General features: G+C 41.5%; 1 protein-coding gene across 14 annotated transcripts in view; it reads right to left on the bottom strand.

Annotated features, from left to right (window-relative positions):
* The window catches only part of KIF1B (kinesin family member 1B), an 80,450-nt gene that overhangs the window by 38,978 nt on the left and 23,358 nt on the right, over window positions 1-18,114 (bottom strand). For 2 of the 14 annotated variants that reach the window (XM_086860847.1, XM_086860856.1), the window contains exons 10-22: window positions 17,617-17,634; window positions 17,394-17,469; window positions 17,017-17,095; window positions 16,604-16,746; window positions 15,438-15,479; window positions 12,658-12,869; window positions 11,550-11,629; window positions 11,111-11,186; window positions 8,679-8,758; window positions 7,170-7,276; window positions 6,632-6,715; window positions 6,276-6,456; window positions 5,827-5,899 (exon numbers count right to left, since the gene is read on the bottom strand). In XM_086860847.1, the coding sequence (XP_086716973.1) occupies window positions 5,827-5,899; window positions 6,276-6,456; window positions 6,632-6,715; window positions 7,170-7,276; window positions 8,679-8,758; window positions 11,111-11,186; window positions 11,550-11,629; window positions 12,658-12,869; window positions 15,438-15,479; window positions 16,604-16,746; window positions 17,017-17,095; window positions 17,394-17,469; window positions 17,617-17,634 (1,251 nt within the window). The remainder of the gene's footprint in view (window positions 1-5,826; window positions 5,900-6,275; window positions 6,457-6,631; window positions 6,716-7,169; window positions 7,277-8,678; window positions 8,759-11,110; window positions 11,187-11,549; window positions 11,630-12,657; window positions 12,870-15,437; window positions 15,480-16,603; window positions 16,747-17,016; window positions 17,096-17,393; window positions 17,470-17,616; window positions 17,635-18,114) is intronic. The other 12 variants (XM_086860849.1, XM_086860861.1, XM_086860854.1 and 9 more) reach the window with 7 other exon arrangements.

Genomic DNA, 18,114 nt, shown 5'->3' with positions numbered 1-18,114 from the left:
CGCCCCGAGGCTGCCCGGGCCCGGCTCGCCCCGCGGCTGCCAGAGCCGGGCTCGCCCCGAGGCTGCCAGAGCCGGGCTCGCCCCGAGGCTGCCCGGGCCCGGCTCGCCCCGCGGCTGCCAGAGCCGGGCTCGCCCCGCGGCTGCCCGGGCCCGGCTCGCCCCGAGGCTGCCAGAGCCGGGCTCGCCCCGAGGCTGCCAGGGCCCGGCTCGCCCCGAGGCTGCCAGGGCCCGGCTCGCCCCGAGGCTGCCAGGGCCGGGCTCACACCGCGGTCTCTCTGCCCGCCTTCAGGTTGGGGGCGGACAGCTGGCGCCTCATGCGCGGGGGTGTCACGAAGGGGCTGTGCTGGCCCGGCCGCTCCGCCTGGCCCGTGGCCGTGCAGGGCCGCTGCCGCTGCCGCTGGAAGCCCTGCGGCTCCGGCTCCGGCTCCGGCAGCGCCCCGGAGGAGCCCGAGCCCGGGCGCCGCGGTCCCTTGTGCGAGCCGCTGCTGAGGGAGTTGCTCCTCCAGCGCGGCTGCTGCTGCTGCTGCTGCACATGCTGCCGCTTCACCTGGATGTTATCTGCACTCCTCTGCGGGCCGGAAAGATTCCACAGCTGCTGCGGATCTTTAGAAGGAGCTTTGCCCTCTTTCTCTTTGCCTTCATCTTTGTTCTTATCGTCTTCTTTCGGAATTCTAACCTCAATAACTTCATCCTCGGTGATAATGATGTGGGTGCCCGGACTCCACGAGTTCCTGTGTTTGGGGTTGCTTTTGAAAGGGAAGCGGGGTTTGCGATTTTCAGGTGGAATAAACCGGTGAGGCATATTCTGTCGACGAAGCTGTTTTGCTATTTCCTGCTGCTGCAGATTTTTAAATCGGATCTGTTCTTGCCTCATCCAACGCAAACGGCCGCGTCTGAAAGCCGGATCACCTGCCATTAACTGAGACACACGCTCCTCTTTAGCAAGATCATCGTTCTCGCTCCTCTTTGCCTCATCTGCCGGCTTCTTGTCCACATCCACTGCACCCGCAGAGTTTGGAGATTTAGCGTTAGCTACTGTTGACTGAGCTTTGTCTGGAGACCCTATCAGGGGTAAAACCTTCTCCATTTTTAGCATTTTATTTCTGAGAACTTTGATCTCTTCATCCTTCATGTTGTTCTGCTTCTTCACTTCTTGCAAAATATCTTCCAATTTGTCTATGTGCACCTTTAGGTCATCCACATCAGTTATTCCTTTACCATTGCCCATTACATCTTCAATCTTTTCATCTCCGACTCCTACTGTATCCCAGACATCCCGAGCGACAGCTCGCCACGACTCGCGCTCGTTTGGGTCTTTTTTCCCATACATGGCACAAAGCTCTTTCATTTTAACAATGGCCAGAGCCTCAATCTCCTGCCTACTGTGCCTGAAGTCATTGAGTGCTACCTCATAGCATATCTCCTTCACAGCCTGAATCTTTAGGTCTGAGATGGTGACCCATTTGGAGTCTTTGCTAAGGCGTCGGCGTTGGGGTATCTGGTACATTTTAATAGGTTCTCGTTTCTTCCCACTGCTGGGGAGGCCACACTTTTTTACAATGGTTTGGAGCTTGCTGGGGGGCAGCTTCTCTCTCAGGGAAGTGATCAGTCTCCAACTCTCCTCACACGATCTCTTGTCCGAATCATCCCCACTATCAGAGTCTGCATCCTTTGGAAAAACAAAAATCAAGAAGTGGCCCCAAAATAACCAAAATTAAAATTGTAAGAAAATGGAAAAGCTAAACAAGAAGTAGCAGGCAAGGAAAACTAAATCAAAAATAAAAATAGAACAAGTGATAAGGAGGTCCCTGAAGACTGAATGTTACAGCATTAAAATGTATCTTCAAGAGTCATGGGCTGTCAAAACTGGAGCTCTTCACTAAATAAAGATTAACATTACATTTAAATCTTGTCATCTCAAAATAGCTGATAATCTGAACTCTTCCCTCCCAAGCCCTTCCAAAACCTTAAAACAGACCAAATAAAACCAAGTTCCTGGTTTTAAATCTTAAAACCAAGCTGCACTTCACACATGCTACAAAGACATGCAATTCCCCGCCACACACATTTGCCTTGGTGACTGCTGTTGCTTCTTTCAGCAAATCCTCCCCAGAAAGGTGAGCACAAAACCATCACAGATGTCATGAGCAGCCAGAGTAAGTCGGGTTAACACTGGTTAGTAACGTTGCACGTGGTTGCAGGGATGCTCAAGTTTAGAATCCATTTCACTACAATAGCAGCCAGAGAAGTGTTAGACGACAGGAAAAAATGAAACAGAAGCAGCTGAAAGGTTCAATGTTAAAAGGACTGTAAGTGCCACTATAACAGACGAAGAGAGTGGTTCGTACTCCAGGACTTGCTACAAGCTAGAAGGATATCCAGAATCAGAGTTTCAGAGGTGGGTTGTGGTTTGTTTGATTTTTTTTTTCCATTTGGCACCTTGTTGCTTAGTTTAAAGAAAAAAAAAAACATTATCAGTCTTGTCTGTCCGAAGAATGAGTTTCAGCAGAATGCAGAGTAATGACTTTCTGGTTTTAATTTTTTAATACAAATTCTATATTTGATATCCTTGATTTGTCTTCTTCTCAAACCCTAGAGCCTGAAGCTTTCACACACTTGCTAAGCATCATGAGTTTGACTTCTTCATTACAGATTTTCCACCTTTTACTAAATGATTTTTAATGAGCAGTGCTTTGGGTTTCCATCTGCTAGGAATGTCTGTTCAGATAAACTGCCACCACAAATTAAGGATATCCATCATTGCTTACGGCAACCAGGAATTAAAATCAGACCACTTTTCTTTAAAGGCTCATTCAGACATCTCTTTAACAAGCATGAAGTCCTATGTATTACTGTGATCCAAACACCTTCAACACAGCTGTCAGTGACTAATGCACCTCTAACTAACATCCCTGTTTTCCACATGGAGATTTAGAACACATGAGAAACCAGGAACAGTAACAGCCACTTACTCTAAAAGCAAAGGAAACCCAGGTCATTGAGCCAGCACCAGAGGCTCCTAGAGTTTAGATTCACCTAGATGACAATGGAGAATGGGGAATACGACATAATTTGGGGGGCAATTAGGAAAGGGGGTAAAGGAAACACTGTTTTGCCCTATGGTTAAGATTCACATTATTGAGCTTCTTGTGACTTAATGTAGTTTTAAGAACAGTATTAAAGAATCGACTTCTAGTTTAGGTCAAAATATAAGCAAAACACTGCTTTAGAAACTCTTTGTGAGTTTACAGCTGACAGAATCTGTGGCCTAAGGAAACAGCATCTACACCAAACTGTACACGGCAGTGGAAATCAAAGGTTCCCTGGAGGAAGCCCCAGTGCAATTGGGCCAGCCAGGGATATGACCAGGAAGGCCAAACATGAAGTACTCCAACATTAAGTCACAAGTTCCACAGGACTCTGATAGATATAAAACTACTACAGAACTACTTATGGGTAAATCATGTCTTTGTATCAAAAGCTGATGAAGAGACACTGAGTCATTGCCCTGTGTGCACTCAGAGGTTACCCAGACCAATTAGTGCAGCTATAATCCACATTCCGGTATCAACTGGCCACTGCAAAGGCATTATGACCATTTTAGCTCTATTACACACATTTTCACATTCAATTTGTAAAATGGAGAACAACTACTTCTATTCCCTAGTAATACTAGCAAAACAAAGATATTTTAGTTGGCAATTCTGGGGCACAAGAGCTATTGTTTATTTTTTTGTACAGCACATCTAACAAATAAACACCCAGACTGGTTGGAATTTCAGCATAAAACCAAAACAATCTGGTAAACAGGATTAGCTAGCTTCTAACATTTGAGATTATACTCCAATTTAGATCAAGAAGAATATTATCTCAGTATCAGTCTTACACAGCAGTAAGTTAGAGAACCTGGCACTGCAGCTGGATATGGCAGCAATGTAAATAAATATTTTTTAGGTACACAAGCTGAAATGCATTCCCAGATTCCCCACTCATTAAATTTCAGCTACAGCTGCATGGATGCACTAATCCTGTCCATCCCCAGCTCTGCACACAGCAATACAGAAATCATGAGCTGTGTCAGCAAGCTCTACTGTCACCTGAAATACTCTTTTTGAGTGCTGTGATAAGCAGGACAGTGCCCCCTGACCAAGGATCTCATTTGATATGATCCCTTACAACTAGGACAGCAATCCTTCAGGACCTGCTGAGCCATGTAGGGTAGCATTCCACCTTTGTCCACTAACTGAAACCAGCAAGAACAAAAAAAGTTGAAGAAATCAGCATCTTTATTACAATATTAACCAATCCACTCTCTAAAATATTTTAATCTGAAGTATTTAGGGAAATAAGTTCCTTTCACAATACTTTATAAATGCTCCACTCTCTAAAATATTTTAATCTGAAGTATTTAGGGAAATAAGTTCCTTTCACAATACTTTATAAATGCAGCCTTATTGGAAGCAGCTTCCCCGACAGCCAATTTCATATCTTTAATTCATACAATAGCTTAACTTGTGCCTATCAGCTAAAATTTAGGGAAGGGAATTCCATTACTTGCATCCCATTTGACATATTGCCAAAACTTACTCAATACTCACACTATTTTTATTTTCACATTTTTACTGTACTATTTTTTTGGTACCCAAATTTTAAGTATAGAATTATAGAGATGAAACATTACATTAGTCAGATTTAAACTTTTTTTCTCAACCAAGGGTTGCTTTGGTCAAAGTCTGCAGCCACTCCTCTCCACCCAAGAAATTAACCCCTTGTGATAAAATAATTAGAGATGCACAAGTCTCTAAGTGTTTAATAGGAATTTAAAAAAAATGTACGTAGCTTCTTCCTATGGAAGCCACAGTGCTTTGCTCCTTCTGGCTTGGGGAGAAGGGAAAGAGCTTTACAGTGCAAAGTCCAACATGCATTTAACCCACAGTTTTCAGTGGTCTCCATCTCATACTACAAACATGAATCGTGAGTTTGAAATTTTTATCAGAATTCTGGCACAACTACATTTGTGTTTTGCCTAAGGACAACCAGCTAAAGCAGAATCAGGAGACTTGGGTTTCTCAGGGAAATCTAGATTTCATTTCTGGGTTTGGCCTTGTTTTTCAAACTCACAGGGTGCTTGAAGGCTGCATCAATTTCTATTTGTTATGCACTTCAGAGGTAATTGTTGTGAGAAGTTTGAAGTCTTCCTTATCAGAATTAACTGATCAGACTTCCTATTTGAGAAATATGTGGAGTGGTGGAATTCCCAGCACTCTGAATGAGTTAACACACTGCTCCCTACTCAGAACCCCACCATTGGCTTGTGTACCACCAAGACCCTCACAAGGAACTCCATGCAGGGGAGGGAGACGGGTTAAAACATGCACAATGCAGCAACATTTTCAGACATCATTCAAAAAATAAACCTAGTATATCAATGTTCTAGGAATCTCTTTGGCAGCACAAAATTAGTATGTTCTGGTGATCCAAGACAAAAATGAAGGCAAACGTCCCAAGGAGTAGCTGTTTAGACTACTGGAAAGAACTTCACAGAGCACAAAAAAATGCCCTTCTTTCAGGTTAACTTGCAAGAAATCCAATCTATCCCAACAAGAATTTATTAAAGCTTCTTTACTGTCAAATCACAGTCTCTAAATTAATCTGAAGGAGCTCACTCACACTGCTAATAATTCACTGTAGACACAAAGAATTTGAAAGCAAAGGGAGAACTGCATTGTGCAGACAACCCAAGCAGGTTTCCTAAACTTTCAGATAAGCAAGGACAGGAATTACTGTTTGCCAAAGGCATAGTTAATCAGGAGTAAAGACACATACCAGTCTTTGCTGCTCCAATAAGAGATCAGCTTCCTCCTTCTCTTTCTTATATAAGATCTCCATTTCTTGTAATCTGAGGATGAACAGAAGAACAGAAGTAGTCAGAGGTCATCAGTTTTATGTTGGTGCTACTCTACATGCACAGTCCCCTGAACTACAGTTAGAAGAGTAAAAGTCATTGTCCTTAAAAGGAACTGTTCTCTGGCTCTTCGATACTACAGAAGTGAAACCCTGCCAGCTGCATTTCAGACCTTACCCAAAGGTCTGCAGCGTTAGTGGCTGGCACTTACCTGTGATTTTTAAAGGAGTTGGAGCACTGAAACACTAGAGTAAAATAAGGAGGGAAGCTTTCTGAATTTCCCCAAGGGGCAGCAGAGATGCTGTGTGGCAGAACCCAGTAACTACTGCTGATTCTTCTTTGTTTCAGGTTGGAATTTTGAGTTTATTACCTTTTCTCCATCTCTTGCTTCATGTCAATGCCCTGCTTCTCCAGAAGCTCCCTCTGAGCAAATGTCCAATCAACTGGCTCTGAGGGAGTCTCAGCTGATGGTGTTTTCTCTCTTTCTGCTCGTGCTTGCTCTGGGTGGTTGAATCTGAAGACATGATTTTTACCCATGATGATACGATTTCCTAGAAATAGGAACAGAAAACTGCAGCTGACAGAAGAATGGCACCAACTTCTGTTTAAAAGCTACACTCTGGAAAGGCAGCACTGTCCCTAACCAGCACCTATAGCATTCCCTATATATGATGTCAATGTAACATACAGAGAGTCTACAAAAAAATCTATTGTAACATTTCTTACCTGAGCGCAACTGAACAGGCTGCACAACCCTCTTGCCATTCACGTAGGTTTCTGATCGTTCACAAGGCTCCAAAGTAACAATAACTACAAAGAAAACATTGATAAGTGAGACTTTAGATCTAGAGTCCTGTAGAGAAACAGAAAGTTCCAGAGGCCTCTCATTTGCTGCCTATGTTCATACTAACACCAAAGAAGTCAATCACCCCTTGATGTCATGCTGCTTAAAAATATAGGCCCAAGAGAAAATCAACAGCACTGACTTCTCTACCCACTGCAGCTGGAAACCACTATTTTTCACGTTTATAGTTAACCAGGCTCAGAATTTAACTGTTACACTGGCTGCAGCCTGCAATCTAAAGCTATTATCACTTAAACAGATTTTATTTTCTTTCCCTAAGACTCAAGAAAACAACAAGTCATAACTGATCCTTCACTTGAGGTCAGAAAACTTCCAAATCACAGGATTCCCTGGCCAGCTACCACAGTGATAGAAAAGGAAAGATTCAGCAATGCCTTGTGAGGAGCAGCAGACTTTTACCTTCCCCGTTGTTGTTCCTCTCGCTGCGGAAGACGCAGTGCTCCTCCTTGATGTGAGCCCCGCTCAGCACAATGTCCTGCCTGCGCTCGGCGTCAGCCTGCCCAACCCTGCGGCCAACACAAGACTTTTCAACAGCAAACCAGACACTTTCTATAACTCTGCACTGGACAATACAGCCCAAAAACAGCCAGAAAAACGTCTGAACTATTAAGACTACCCTTTGAATTTAAAGGTTTGGACCAGTGCTTAATTCTGCACTGCAGAGAACCTGCCTGCTCTGTCATGAACTGGAGGATGACAGCTTTGCAAAAGAAAAGTTTTCTCTTCCTTAAAACATGTCACCTTGAGAACTGAAATCTTAAACCTGAGTTTAATGAAATTTCTTCCCTCTTGTGAAACCCTTCTCCTTTTAGAAAGGGATGAAGGGTGGGGGGGAAAACCCAGCAAGAATTTTCAGAGGTGTGTCTCAGCTGGCAGACAGGAATCATCCCTCCCAACAATCGCTTTCTGCACTTGAACAAAGGAGCACAAATGGCTCAGAAGGCTCTTGCTGAATGATTTGATGCCACAAGCAGTTTCATCCAGCATGCAGACACAGAGGTTGGCTGTATCCCTGGAGCACGAAGATGTATGTTCATTTCAAACACAAGCATTTGAGCAATTCCAGGTACAGACAACTTAATTTCCAATCCTAATGTTTATAAACTTGCTCTACTTATTAATTTACACATTTCTGATGTCAATGAGCTAGGCTCAAAACTCCTTAAGTCCTAAGCAATTCTAGTCATCATTCTCTGCTGAATTCTCTACACTTTGATACTCCTTTCAGTGGGTTTTATGTCCATTAGAGCAGTACCATATGCCAGCCCCTGTCAGTGTACTCACCTTCATTTGTTCCTCAGAAATATACAAACCAACCAAACACAAACTGGTGCTCCAAAACAATAAAATCACCTCTCTCCTTCCTGCTGCTTTGACAAGTTTTGGAATACGATCAATTTTTAATTTGAAGCCTGGCAATTAAATTTTATCTCGTATCTTGAATGAAGATTCCATTAAATTCATTAATTTAATGAATCCATTAAATGAATGAAGAATCCAAATTAAATGTCCATTAAGGCATGCATAACAATTTATTTAAATATTAAAGCTAACATTCAGCCATATTCCAGTTGCTATGGTTTTCAATCCTGCACCCATCAAAATCTCTCATACACTTCCAGTAAGTTTTACTACAAACTTAAGAGAGGATGTCATGCTTTCTTTTACTGCCCAGGTGTAACAACCATTTCTTAAAGCTCAGTGACTGCATACGTTACTTTTAAAACACCAAGTCAACTTCAAAGAAATTGCATTTCTGCACTTTTTCCACCTACAGCAATCTCATGCTTCATTTGTACCTGCAACTTGAACAGCTGAAGGCACAATTATTTAAACTCAGGGCGTCTCCAGCACGGGGATTTACGTAAGCAAAGAAGGCAACTCCAGAGTGTCAGCACCAGCTCTCACCTTGTAATGCCATCCTTGATGTAGTACAGCAGACATTCAGACATGAGTGGATCTTCATTTAGATTTACAAGATGAGGAGTCTGAAAGAACAAAAAGAAAAAGTTAATTAACAACTGAAGTTCTGCTTTCAGGCTCCTTCCTGCAGCTGTGGAGGGTGTGCATTAATCCAGCAGTTTTGTCATGTGCATTGAGATTATTCCATAGTGGATTTTTTCAAACATAACCTCCTGAAGTATTGCAAAGCATCACAAAGTACCAGCAAAATACAGCTCAGATTGCTTAGTTATCCAAAATATCAATCCATGAAAGGAAGAAAGACTTCAGCTGCAGAAAAAAAAAAGTCCTTATAAAGTCTCTGTGAACTTTGATAAGAGAAGTCCAAGAGCAGAAAAGGTTGCTTCAGTGAAATTCTTAATCTGATATGGAATCATCTTTGGCTTTTCTTGGGCTACACAGGTCATGTGCTTATTTGGCAAAGTCTATTAACATCAAAACAAAATCTAAAACTACCAATATTCTCTGATACCAACAGCTAAGAAGCTCTTCATCTAAACTTCTTCTAAATTTGAATCTACAGTTACTAAACCAACCTTCTTTGGTGAAAAAACCCCATTGGAATCAGCAAACAAGTCACAAGGCCTTGGTGTGAAAATCTAGCCAATGAGATGGCAGTAAGCACAAGCACAAAAGAAAAGGCAAAAATGGTTAAACATAAGTAAAGCAGAAAGACAATAAAAGAGAAATAAAACTGTTAATAAGCCACTTGTCTCTTTGTTACCCTCAAACAGAATAAATTTAGGAAAAAGAAATAAACTTGGCTCAGATTCCTTATGAACACTATTTCCATCAACTTGGATGCAAAGTTTACTTATGAGAACTTTTAACAGCACTACGTTTACAGAAGCTCAAAAATTACTGGATGTTCACAATGAATTTGTCTTTGAATGAAGGACTCTGATTGTCAAATGCCCAATAGAAGATTTAATTATAAGGACAGAAAGAGGGAGAAAAATATACAGCTTTTTCATGCCTAAAAATCCAGGGGTGACCGAAAGCTGCAGCTGCAGGTGTTCCATGCTGCCATTGCCATTCCCTGCACAAATCAGCACTTGGAGCTGTTTAAAGCTCTTCAATCAAGAGAAAAATGGAGAGAAACCAAATCCCAGACACAATCAGCTGCTGTAACACCACCACAGCTTGCACCACTTGAATACTTTGTAAGAAATAAAGCTCCACAACTTGAGAGATGATGCTGGCACACCCAACTATTCACTCCTTGCATATGATGAGACACATACTGGTACCTCAAAAGTGTAAAGTCTTTATACAAAACACATTTTCTAAGTTCTTGTCTCCTAAATTTTCACAACAGCCATAGTTACTAGGAGAACTAATGGAACTGCAAGGATAGCAAGGAAGAGAAGTAGACAGGACTGGGTTGGGAGTTTTACATCTCCTAACAAATCCTATATAGGTAATAAAAAATACTAGCTATTACCAAAGCAACTACTTTATCCAGGTGGCATTTATACACAAACCTGATCAGCTGAAAATGCACCAAAAGAATCATCAAAAAGAGCTGAGGGCCTCTGAGGAAAAATCTAAAAGGAGATGAGGATCCATAACGTAAGAGAAAGAAATGTAAAGAATACTCAATGAATCAGCATCTTTACAAACCTTGGGCACTACAAGTAGTGAGTAGCTACCAAAACCAAGCCTGAGTTCTACAGACTCAGCAGAGTCTAACACTATTCCAACTGAAAGATTAAACATTTAACCAATTCTGGTTAAACTGCATTTCTCTGTGCAGTGCCTCTGAAAACGTCCTTGCTTAACCCTAGATCAAGTTTATTACACACTTGCACACCCATGCTGCTTCTTAAGATAAAATAGGTTCTTTTCCTTGTTGTTCTGTAATTCTGCTTCACCTGCAGAGATAGCTTCTTTGCTAACCTAATTATTTTATAGTTAAAGCACTGATTTATGTCCTTTTCTCACACAGTTCTGCTTCTTCCAAATTTCAGTAAATAGAATTAATGGCAAGTATTGAATGAAATATGCATCCCCTGTGTTCACTGGTTCATTTCTGTTTTTCCAAGGGGAAGAAAGATTAACAAACAATTCAGGCAAGAGCACCTAAACAAGTCTTAAATCTTCTCTGGATATCTCAAGGAAGAACAGGTAGAGCATACAAAGGTCACACACAGCTTCTACAGAAAATGGCAGGAGTTAAGACACAGCACCTTCTGCTTTGCTACTGATACAAGATCAATGATACATGATCAAGATACAAAAGGAGCTGCAAAATTTCTTCTTGCAGCACATCTTCTAAAGAAGATCCAAAATAACTCAACTCTTATCACCCTCCTTCCTCTCAGGTTGATTAGCCTTTTGGAAACATCATGCAATAGTTACCAGGTAATTTTCTTTACCTTTTTGGGTGAGAAGACTCCCAGTGTTCCTCCATCTTCCCGAATGGCAACTCCCATTTCTGCCAAGAGTGCCTCCCTGCGAGAGAAAAACAAGATATTGACCCCGTTTTAGGCTTCTTAGACAAGTAAGGTCTAATGAAAGCCTATATTAGACTTTGAACCAGCCTAGCCAGGACTGTCACCACTTCAGAGCACACCAGGGCAAGTTGGTAAGCTTTAGTCTGAGAGTGGCCTATGCAACAGCAACTCTAACTGTGAGAAGCCCAGGAAAGAGCAGGACTTTCTCTCAGCATTGCCCTCGCTGTTCTACATCTAACACAAGGGCCAGAAGAACTATCCCTAACACCATGCTGCTGCTCCATTGCTTTTGAACACAGTAACTTTCTCAATTTTCCACCTTCCAGAGACCATCCGTACTATAGCACTTCCAATTCCTGACCTTTCCATCCTAATGGCCTCTGTTTTCCTCAGTTTCTCTTCCCATGTTTCATTCAGCTCTGCAATGATCTTCTCAGACTCCTGCATGAAAATACCAAAGGCTGTTTTACAATTCTTCCCAAAGTTCTTCACATCATACACAAAGCAATTGAAGTTCATGTTCTGTTTAGGCTTCAAACTAATTTCACATATAAAAAGCATTCTTAACACCTTAAAATTCGTATTTGTTTCCCTTAATTTTTAGAAGGGTAGAAGTCCTGAAGGCAAGCTGAGAAGAAAAGATGACTTCATATCTAACCACAGTCAGACTTTATTTTGAACCACCTAAACTTGTTTCTCTTTTTTTTTTAAATCTGATTTAAAGGCATGATTCAGTAACTGAATGCCACGGAAATGCAGAGACCACACTGTTATTGTCATGGCAACGGAGGGTTTCCAACAGGAAAGGGAAATGCAGTGTGTGTTCAGCCCTGTGGCAGTGTCTGACGGACAAACATGAGAATATTGCAGAGATTCAACACAGCCAGCTCTCCCCACTCCTTCACCCATGGACATTGGGAGGGCTTTCATAAAAATCAAGAAATACTTCACTGTGATGCACTTTGCTGTGGTTCAATTCCATGCAGCACTGGGACAAGGCTGCCTTTGTCTGGCCCAAACATGCCATTCTGTGCTTCACATTTTAATCTGTGGGGGCTGGGCCAAGACAACAGTGGCAGGATTATTCTTCCTCTTTTTTTTCAACTTTGGGGCAATTTGGTTTTCTGACAGCTGAGTGCATTTGCAAGTCAGACTTGGCTCACACTAGTGTTGACCAGGCCTCTAAGTCTACACTTATGATCAACTTTTTCCATAACTACAACTTAATCAGAGGACCCATACATAAGAATAAAGAATTTAATTTATAAGTTAATTGTAGCTCCAGGCTACAATTAAACCTAAATAATCCTAACAAGAAAGGTTGTGCATGGACCCACTTTCTAGCCCACTGCAGGTAAGTGCCCTCTTTAAGGTGCAAGTGGGTCTCAGACAATTTCTACAGACACAGGAGATATTTATGAAGGGACGTTCTCTCAGGCTCATGATTCTTTAGTCTCCTTAATACCCACCTTCAAACGTTCAATGGCCTCTTCTCCTCCAGGTGTTGACATGATTCTTTCCTGTATACTGGACACAGATGTTAAGCCCACCTGACTACTGAGAGAGCAGGAGGATGGAGATGCAGTGAGGGACCCCATGGAGGCTGTGGAAAAATTGCCAGGACGTTGATTCTCGGAGGCTAGCAAGTATCTATGCTTATTGTTCTGAAAATCTTTCAGATCTGAGAGAGAGACACACAGACACAGGGAAGGCAGGAAGAAAAAAGGGAGAGAAGGGGAGGGGAAGGAAGGAAGGAGAGGAAGGAGAGGAAGGAGAGGAAGGAGAGGAAGGAGAGGAAGGAGAGGAAGGAGAGGAAGGAGAGGAAGGAGAGGAAGGAGAGGAAGGAGAGGAAGGAGAGGAAGGAGAGGAAGGAGAGGAAGGAGAGGAAGGAGAGGAAGGAGAGGAAGGAGAGGAAGGAGAGGAAGGAGAGGAAGGAGAGGAAGGAGAGGAAGGAGAGGAAGGAGAGGAAGGAGAGGAAGGAGAGGAAGGAGAGGAAGGAGAGGAAGGAGAGGAAGGAAATACCAGTGTAAGAGGAAAGCATTTCAGCAGCAAGGCAAGTTTTGTAATTTTTAGATGGCAGTTCTGAAACAAATCTTTTAATACTAGACATGTAATAACTCAGACCCTGCATTTTTCTGGGAAAACTTTGCATCATAAACCTTTCTAAACAAAAAAGCTTGAAAAAAATTAATAACATTGGCAAAAAGCAACCATCCCACTCCTCACTGAACACTAAGCTGAGCAGCCTGAAGTTCAGAGCAGGACCAGACTGAGATCCTCATGAGATCAGTGACATTTTGGGCTGAAGTCTGAGACTCCAACCCCTTAAGCTCCAGAAAACATTCTTTTCCAGAGTCCTTTAACGTGAAATGCTGATTAAGTAAATATTTTATCACAGCTGTGGTTCTGCTGCTAAAGCACCCAGACCACATGGACAAAGAACTTCCTTTCATTACATTCTCACCAGAGAGGATGTGAATCACCTGTCAGAGTGTGACAGGGACAAGAGAACATAAGTTCACAACAACATCATTATGCTGCTTCCTGACCTTATCTGAATAAAAATGAAAATGTAGCATATCTGCTCATCAAAATATCTGATAAGGGTCTTACACTTCAAAGACGCTTCAAAGCTTTTTTTTTTGGCTGGTAGTTTAAATCAGAAAAGCCTTTTAAAAACCTCCCCAAATTTAACAAGGTAGCTTTTGTAGCCTGAAAACCTGCAGGCCTGAAAATGCTTCCTTGAAAGCCAGAGAGTAAGAAAAGCTGCCTGAATGATCTAAGAACAAATATACAAGGGAAATTTGTATCAATTTAACTTGGCTTCTTGGATAGATCTTCAGAATAATCACACACCAAAAGAAAAATCTTCTAACATGAAAACATCACATAACTGAAAAGCTCAGTTTTAATAACTTAAAATTTAATTTCAAAGGCAAATCCTTTAAAATAAGTCACTTCATGAAAGAAACAGGTCAAATCAGACCCTGCAAGTTATGAACAGGTGCATCACACTTACAAAAGTGAGATGCTCACCCAGACACTGCATAAATTTCTCTGTCCTCCTACATCTCCTCTGCTCTCCCCGTGAACGATCCTGCCATTGTCAGCCTTATGCCCTAGTTCACTCCACTCTCAACCTGCTTTTTCAGCCTCATGGAACTGATGATTGCCCCAAGTCAGTTTGAAAACCACCATCTGCAAATACAGGAGGCAGGGCTGGGAGTTTCACAGAAGAAAAGCAGGTTAAGGGAAGGGAATGCCGCCAGGATGAGGAAAGCAGGCATGACAGAGCAGGGATGAAGTCTCAAAAGGCCATGCACTCCTGAAGAGAAAGGAAGTGGCACTTGCAATAGCTCCACAGTCGCCAGAGAACCAGAACCCTCAGGACCATGCACGCTGCTCCTGGAGCCGCAGCTCTCACACCATGACGTGCACACGTTGGAAGCAGCATCAGAATGTCAGACAGGCCAGGATGAGTCTTTACACCACCAGTAGCTTCAATTTTAGGAAATTTCAGACAGATCTCTTTCAGATGGTATTGAGTGAGCTCGAAAAGACTGACTGAAAGAGTTTAAAAAGTCTACGAACCCAAAATTTACATGGAGTATGCTTCCCTTGCCATGGACTACATATTTTTCCCTTTCTTAGGAGCAAACGCCAAGAGAAATAAAATGCTCTTTGCTGACAGGTTTTAGACCTGTTAAGTCCATCAACTGCAACCAAGTATATTTAACTTCAAAAAAAAGAGACCTTCATCAGTATAAGATGTCTGGCTTCTTTTTGTTTTTAAAGGACTGTACAAAATACATTGCAGTGTCCAGGAGGAACCAGTAATACTTCATCTTGAGTTCATCAACTGAAAAACTTAAAACAAATACTTCAGAGTGGAAAAGAGCTGCTAAAATGCCAGGAAGCTACATGAGCAGGAACTGAGTAACCAGGAAAAGATTCCTGGTTCAAATCTAAACCGTGCACTGTCATGAAAACACACTGGAGAACTACCACTCTCCCTTCTGTATTCTGCCAGAAAGGAACAATGAACATATGTTGCACTTCAAACTTTGCACTTCGTTTTGCTTGTGGATTTAATCTAAGAAGTGCTGGTGAGGCTGGTTTTCATGAACCTGCACTGCACTCCAGCGAGTGTTCTGTCTGGGATTTCCCTGTGAGAAATGCTGGCATGCAAAGCTCTGTTAAAAGCTGACCCAAAGAAAGCAGGTTAAAAAGAGAACCACACAATACACACATTTGCCTCCACTTCCAGAGTATTCATCTCCCATTGGATCAACTGAAAGGAAGCAGGAGGGAAAATACAAGAAGGATCAAAACTGAAGGTTCACTAGTGACATAGAAGGGAAGAGAATACTACCGATGTTTAAAGAAACAAAACACAGTAACACCGTTTTTTCAGTTTGGATTTAGAACCAAAACCCACAGACTGTAACAAGCATGAAAACACTTGTATTCCATTGTCTTCTGGCCCCATTCTCGTGAAAACAAGAAAACAAAGAGGTAAATACACGTTACATGTCTTTAGTAGTCTGTGACCAAATCAGGACTTCTGCTTCACCGACAAAAAGGTCTGAAAAATCAGAAACTGGTGCAACATTTCTATTTTTTTAAGGCAAAGAAGCTTTTAACCCATTGGAATACATTCTGTGCTTTTATGGGCATTTTCTTCACTAGGAATTAAATCACTGTTCACATTATAGAAGAACATAGCAGCTAAAATCTCAGTTAATTTGTCTTGTTTGGAATGAGGACAAGGAAATTTGGCACAAGTGTGTTCTAGTGCTTTAAGAGGTTGCTGGCAAAGCAGATCAGTACAACACTGCTCTGCCAACCTAACTCAAAATCTCCCAAAAGGATTCATTAGTTATTCACAAGCAGCTGTTGCATAGTTATTTCAAGATGACAAATGATTTGTCACTCAGGGCACTAACATTATCCATTGTTTTCTTTTGTGAGCCAGGATGGCATTGAAGCCACATATCAACTTATAACCTTAACCCTCTAAGGAGGAAGGAAAGATGCCTTTTCTCCTCAGCTTGAAACTGAGCTTCTGTATCTCAGCTCTTTTACTGGCAGCCAATAAAAGCCCTCCATAACTCAGAAGAGCAAGTCCTGAATGCGTAAGTTCTATTACACAGATGCATTTCTACAATTATAGGAAATTCAAACTCTGTATTTTCCCTTGAGAGTTTGAAGGTGCCTTGTCAACTCTACACACAAGCTTAAGATGGTTGTTCAAAGACAGAAGGGGCTGCCATTTCTAAAAGCATGTTCAAAACTTAAATACCAGCACGTATATTTAAAATCCTTATTTTAATCCCTTTCTCTCACAGGCTCAGGTCTCCCTCCTCTGCTAGAGAGGCCAAGCCCAGGATGGCAAGGTGTGTTTAATCCACTTACTGTCAATAATATCTCCCAGCCCTTGAGCACGCAGGAGATCCTTGAGCCTTGTCACCTCCTCTTTCAGCTCCCGCACCAGCTTGGCGTTGGGATCTTCATTGATAACAGCATTGCATTTAATCTGCTTTGCACGATCAGCGTACCTGGAAGCAGACAAAACAATGCAACCTTACCACAAACATGGAACTGCCTATATACAACTTATATGCAACACAGCAGACATTTAGCTTGCAGCTGTCTGTCAGAAGAGTAGGCAATAAACCCCTGCTTCCTCTTTAAGGTAACTAAGTTCTTGCCAGTAGTCTTCTTCCCCACAGGTAACTAAACTTATAATAAACCAAAGGTTTAAAGGACAAAGTATGGCCTTTAGAGCAAATAGTTACCCATATCCATCCCAAAGGAAGAGGAAGTACCTTAAAGTGCTCAAAGTTTCATCGTAGTTGATATCTGCTGGACTGAGAGCAGCGACCATTGCAGTTCTGGAGTTACCACCTATAGGGAACAGGCAAGATTTTAGATGAAACTACAGTGCACACTCCAGGCACTACTTACCTACCAAATATCGGTGTTTTCAATAAATTACAGAATTCAAACTAAATTCTACAGTACTAAGAAACATACAAAAACCACAGGAAAGAGTTACAGCATTAACATAAGGTGGAACTATGACAACCCAAATTTGGCTACTAAAGATATTTAACCTCATACTCAGTACAAATTTAAATGAGTTAAAGCAGTCAGGAAATTCAGTGAGACTTTCTTTATATTGAGACAGACAAATCAGCCATACCTAGATTTTCTCGAAGAAGCCACGTTAGTACAGAATCCCTGTAGGGTATAAAGTCTGTCTTCTTCTTCTTTTTGCTCTACAAAGAAACAACATAATATGAAAAATAGGAAGGATTTTCCATGTAAGAACACCTTCCTGAGATTCAAATTCTGTGTTCTAACACCATTCCAAACCTTACATTGGGCAAAGAAACCAACATCTACTCCTACTCAGATCATCATACCTTGCTGGTGCAGTTATCCTAAGTTGAAAGCATTAAGGAAAAAGGAAGAAGAAGAAGGATGAGCTTAACAGACATTTATACATCGTTTCCATGTGAGATAATACTTCCTTTTCCTGAGAAGCCAAATAATTGAGAATTGCTTCAGTTGAAAAAAAATTATCTAAAACCCACACATATTCAACCTGTCCAAGGTGTTGATTCACTTTTAAAAGGAACAACAATCATTTATGTGTTTTGTTTGTTTGGGGTTTTTTTTTAATAGTAATTGAGTACAAAAATAAAAGACAAAGTACTTTTCTAAACCCACATAATTTTGTTTGGATCAATATATGCTCACTTAAGACATTATTAAGACTGAAAAGAAAGCCAGTGAATCAAATTATTGCACTGGTGTTTCTATAAATTTTAACAACAAAGTTGCAGTTAAGTTTTCTAAAATTATTCTTTCAAATAAAAATAAAATTACTGCACTTGAAGGTCTAAAAACTTGCTATGTGA

Source organism: Cyanistes caeruleus, chromosome 22, assembly GCF_971803275.1.
Source record: "Cyanistes caeruleus chromosome 22, bCyaCae1.hap1.1, whole genome shotgun sequence".
Lineage (NCBI taxonomy): Eukaryota > Metazoa > Chordata > Aves > Passeriformes > Paridae > Cyanistes > Cyanistes caeruleus.
This window is presented reverse-complemented; position numbering and strand designations above follow the sequence as displayed.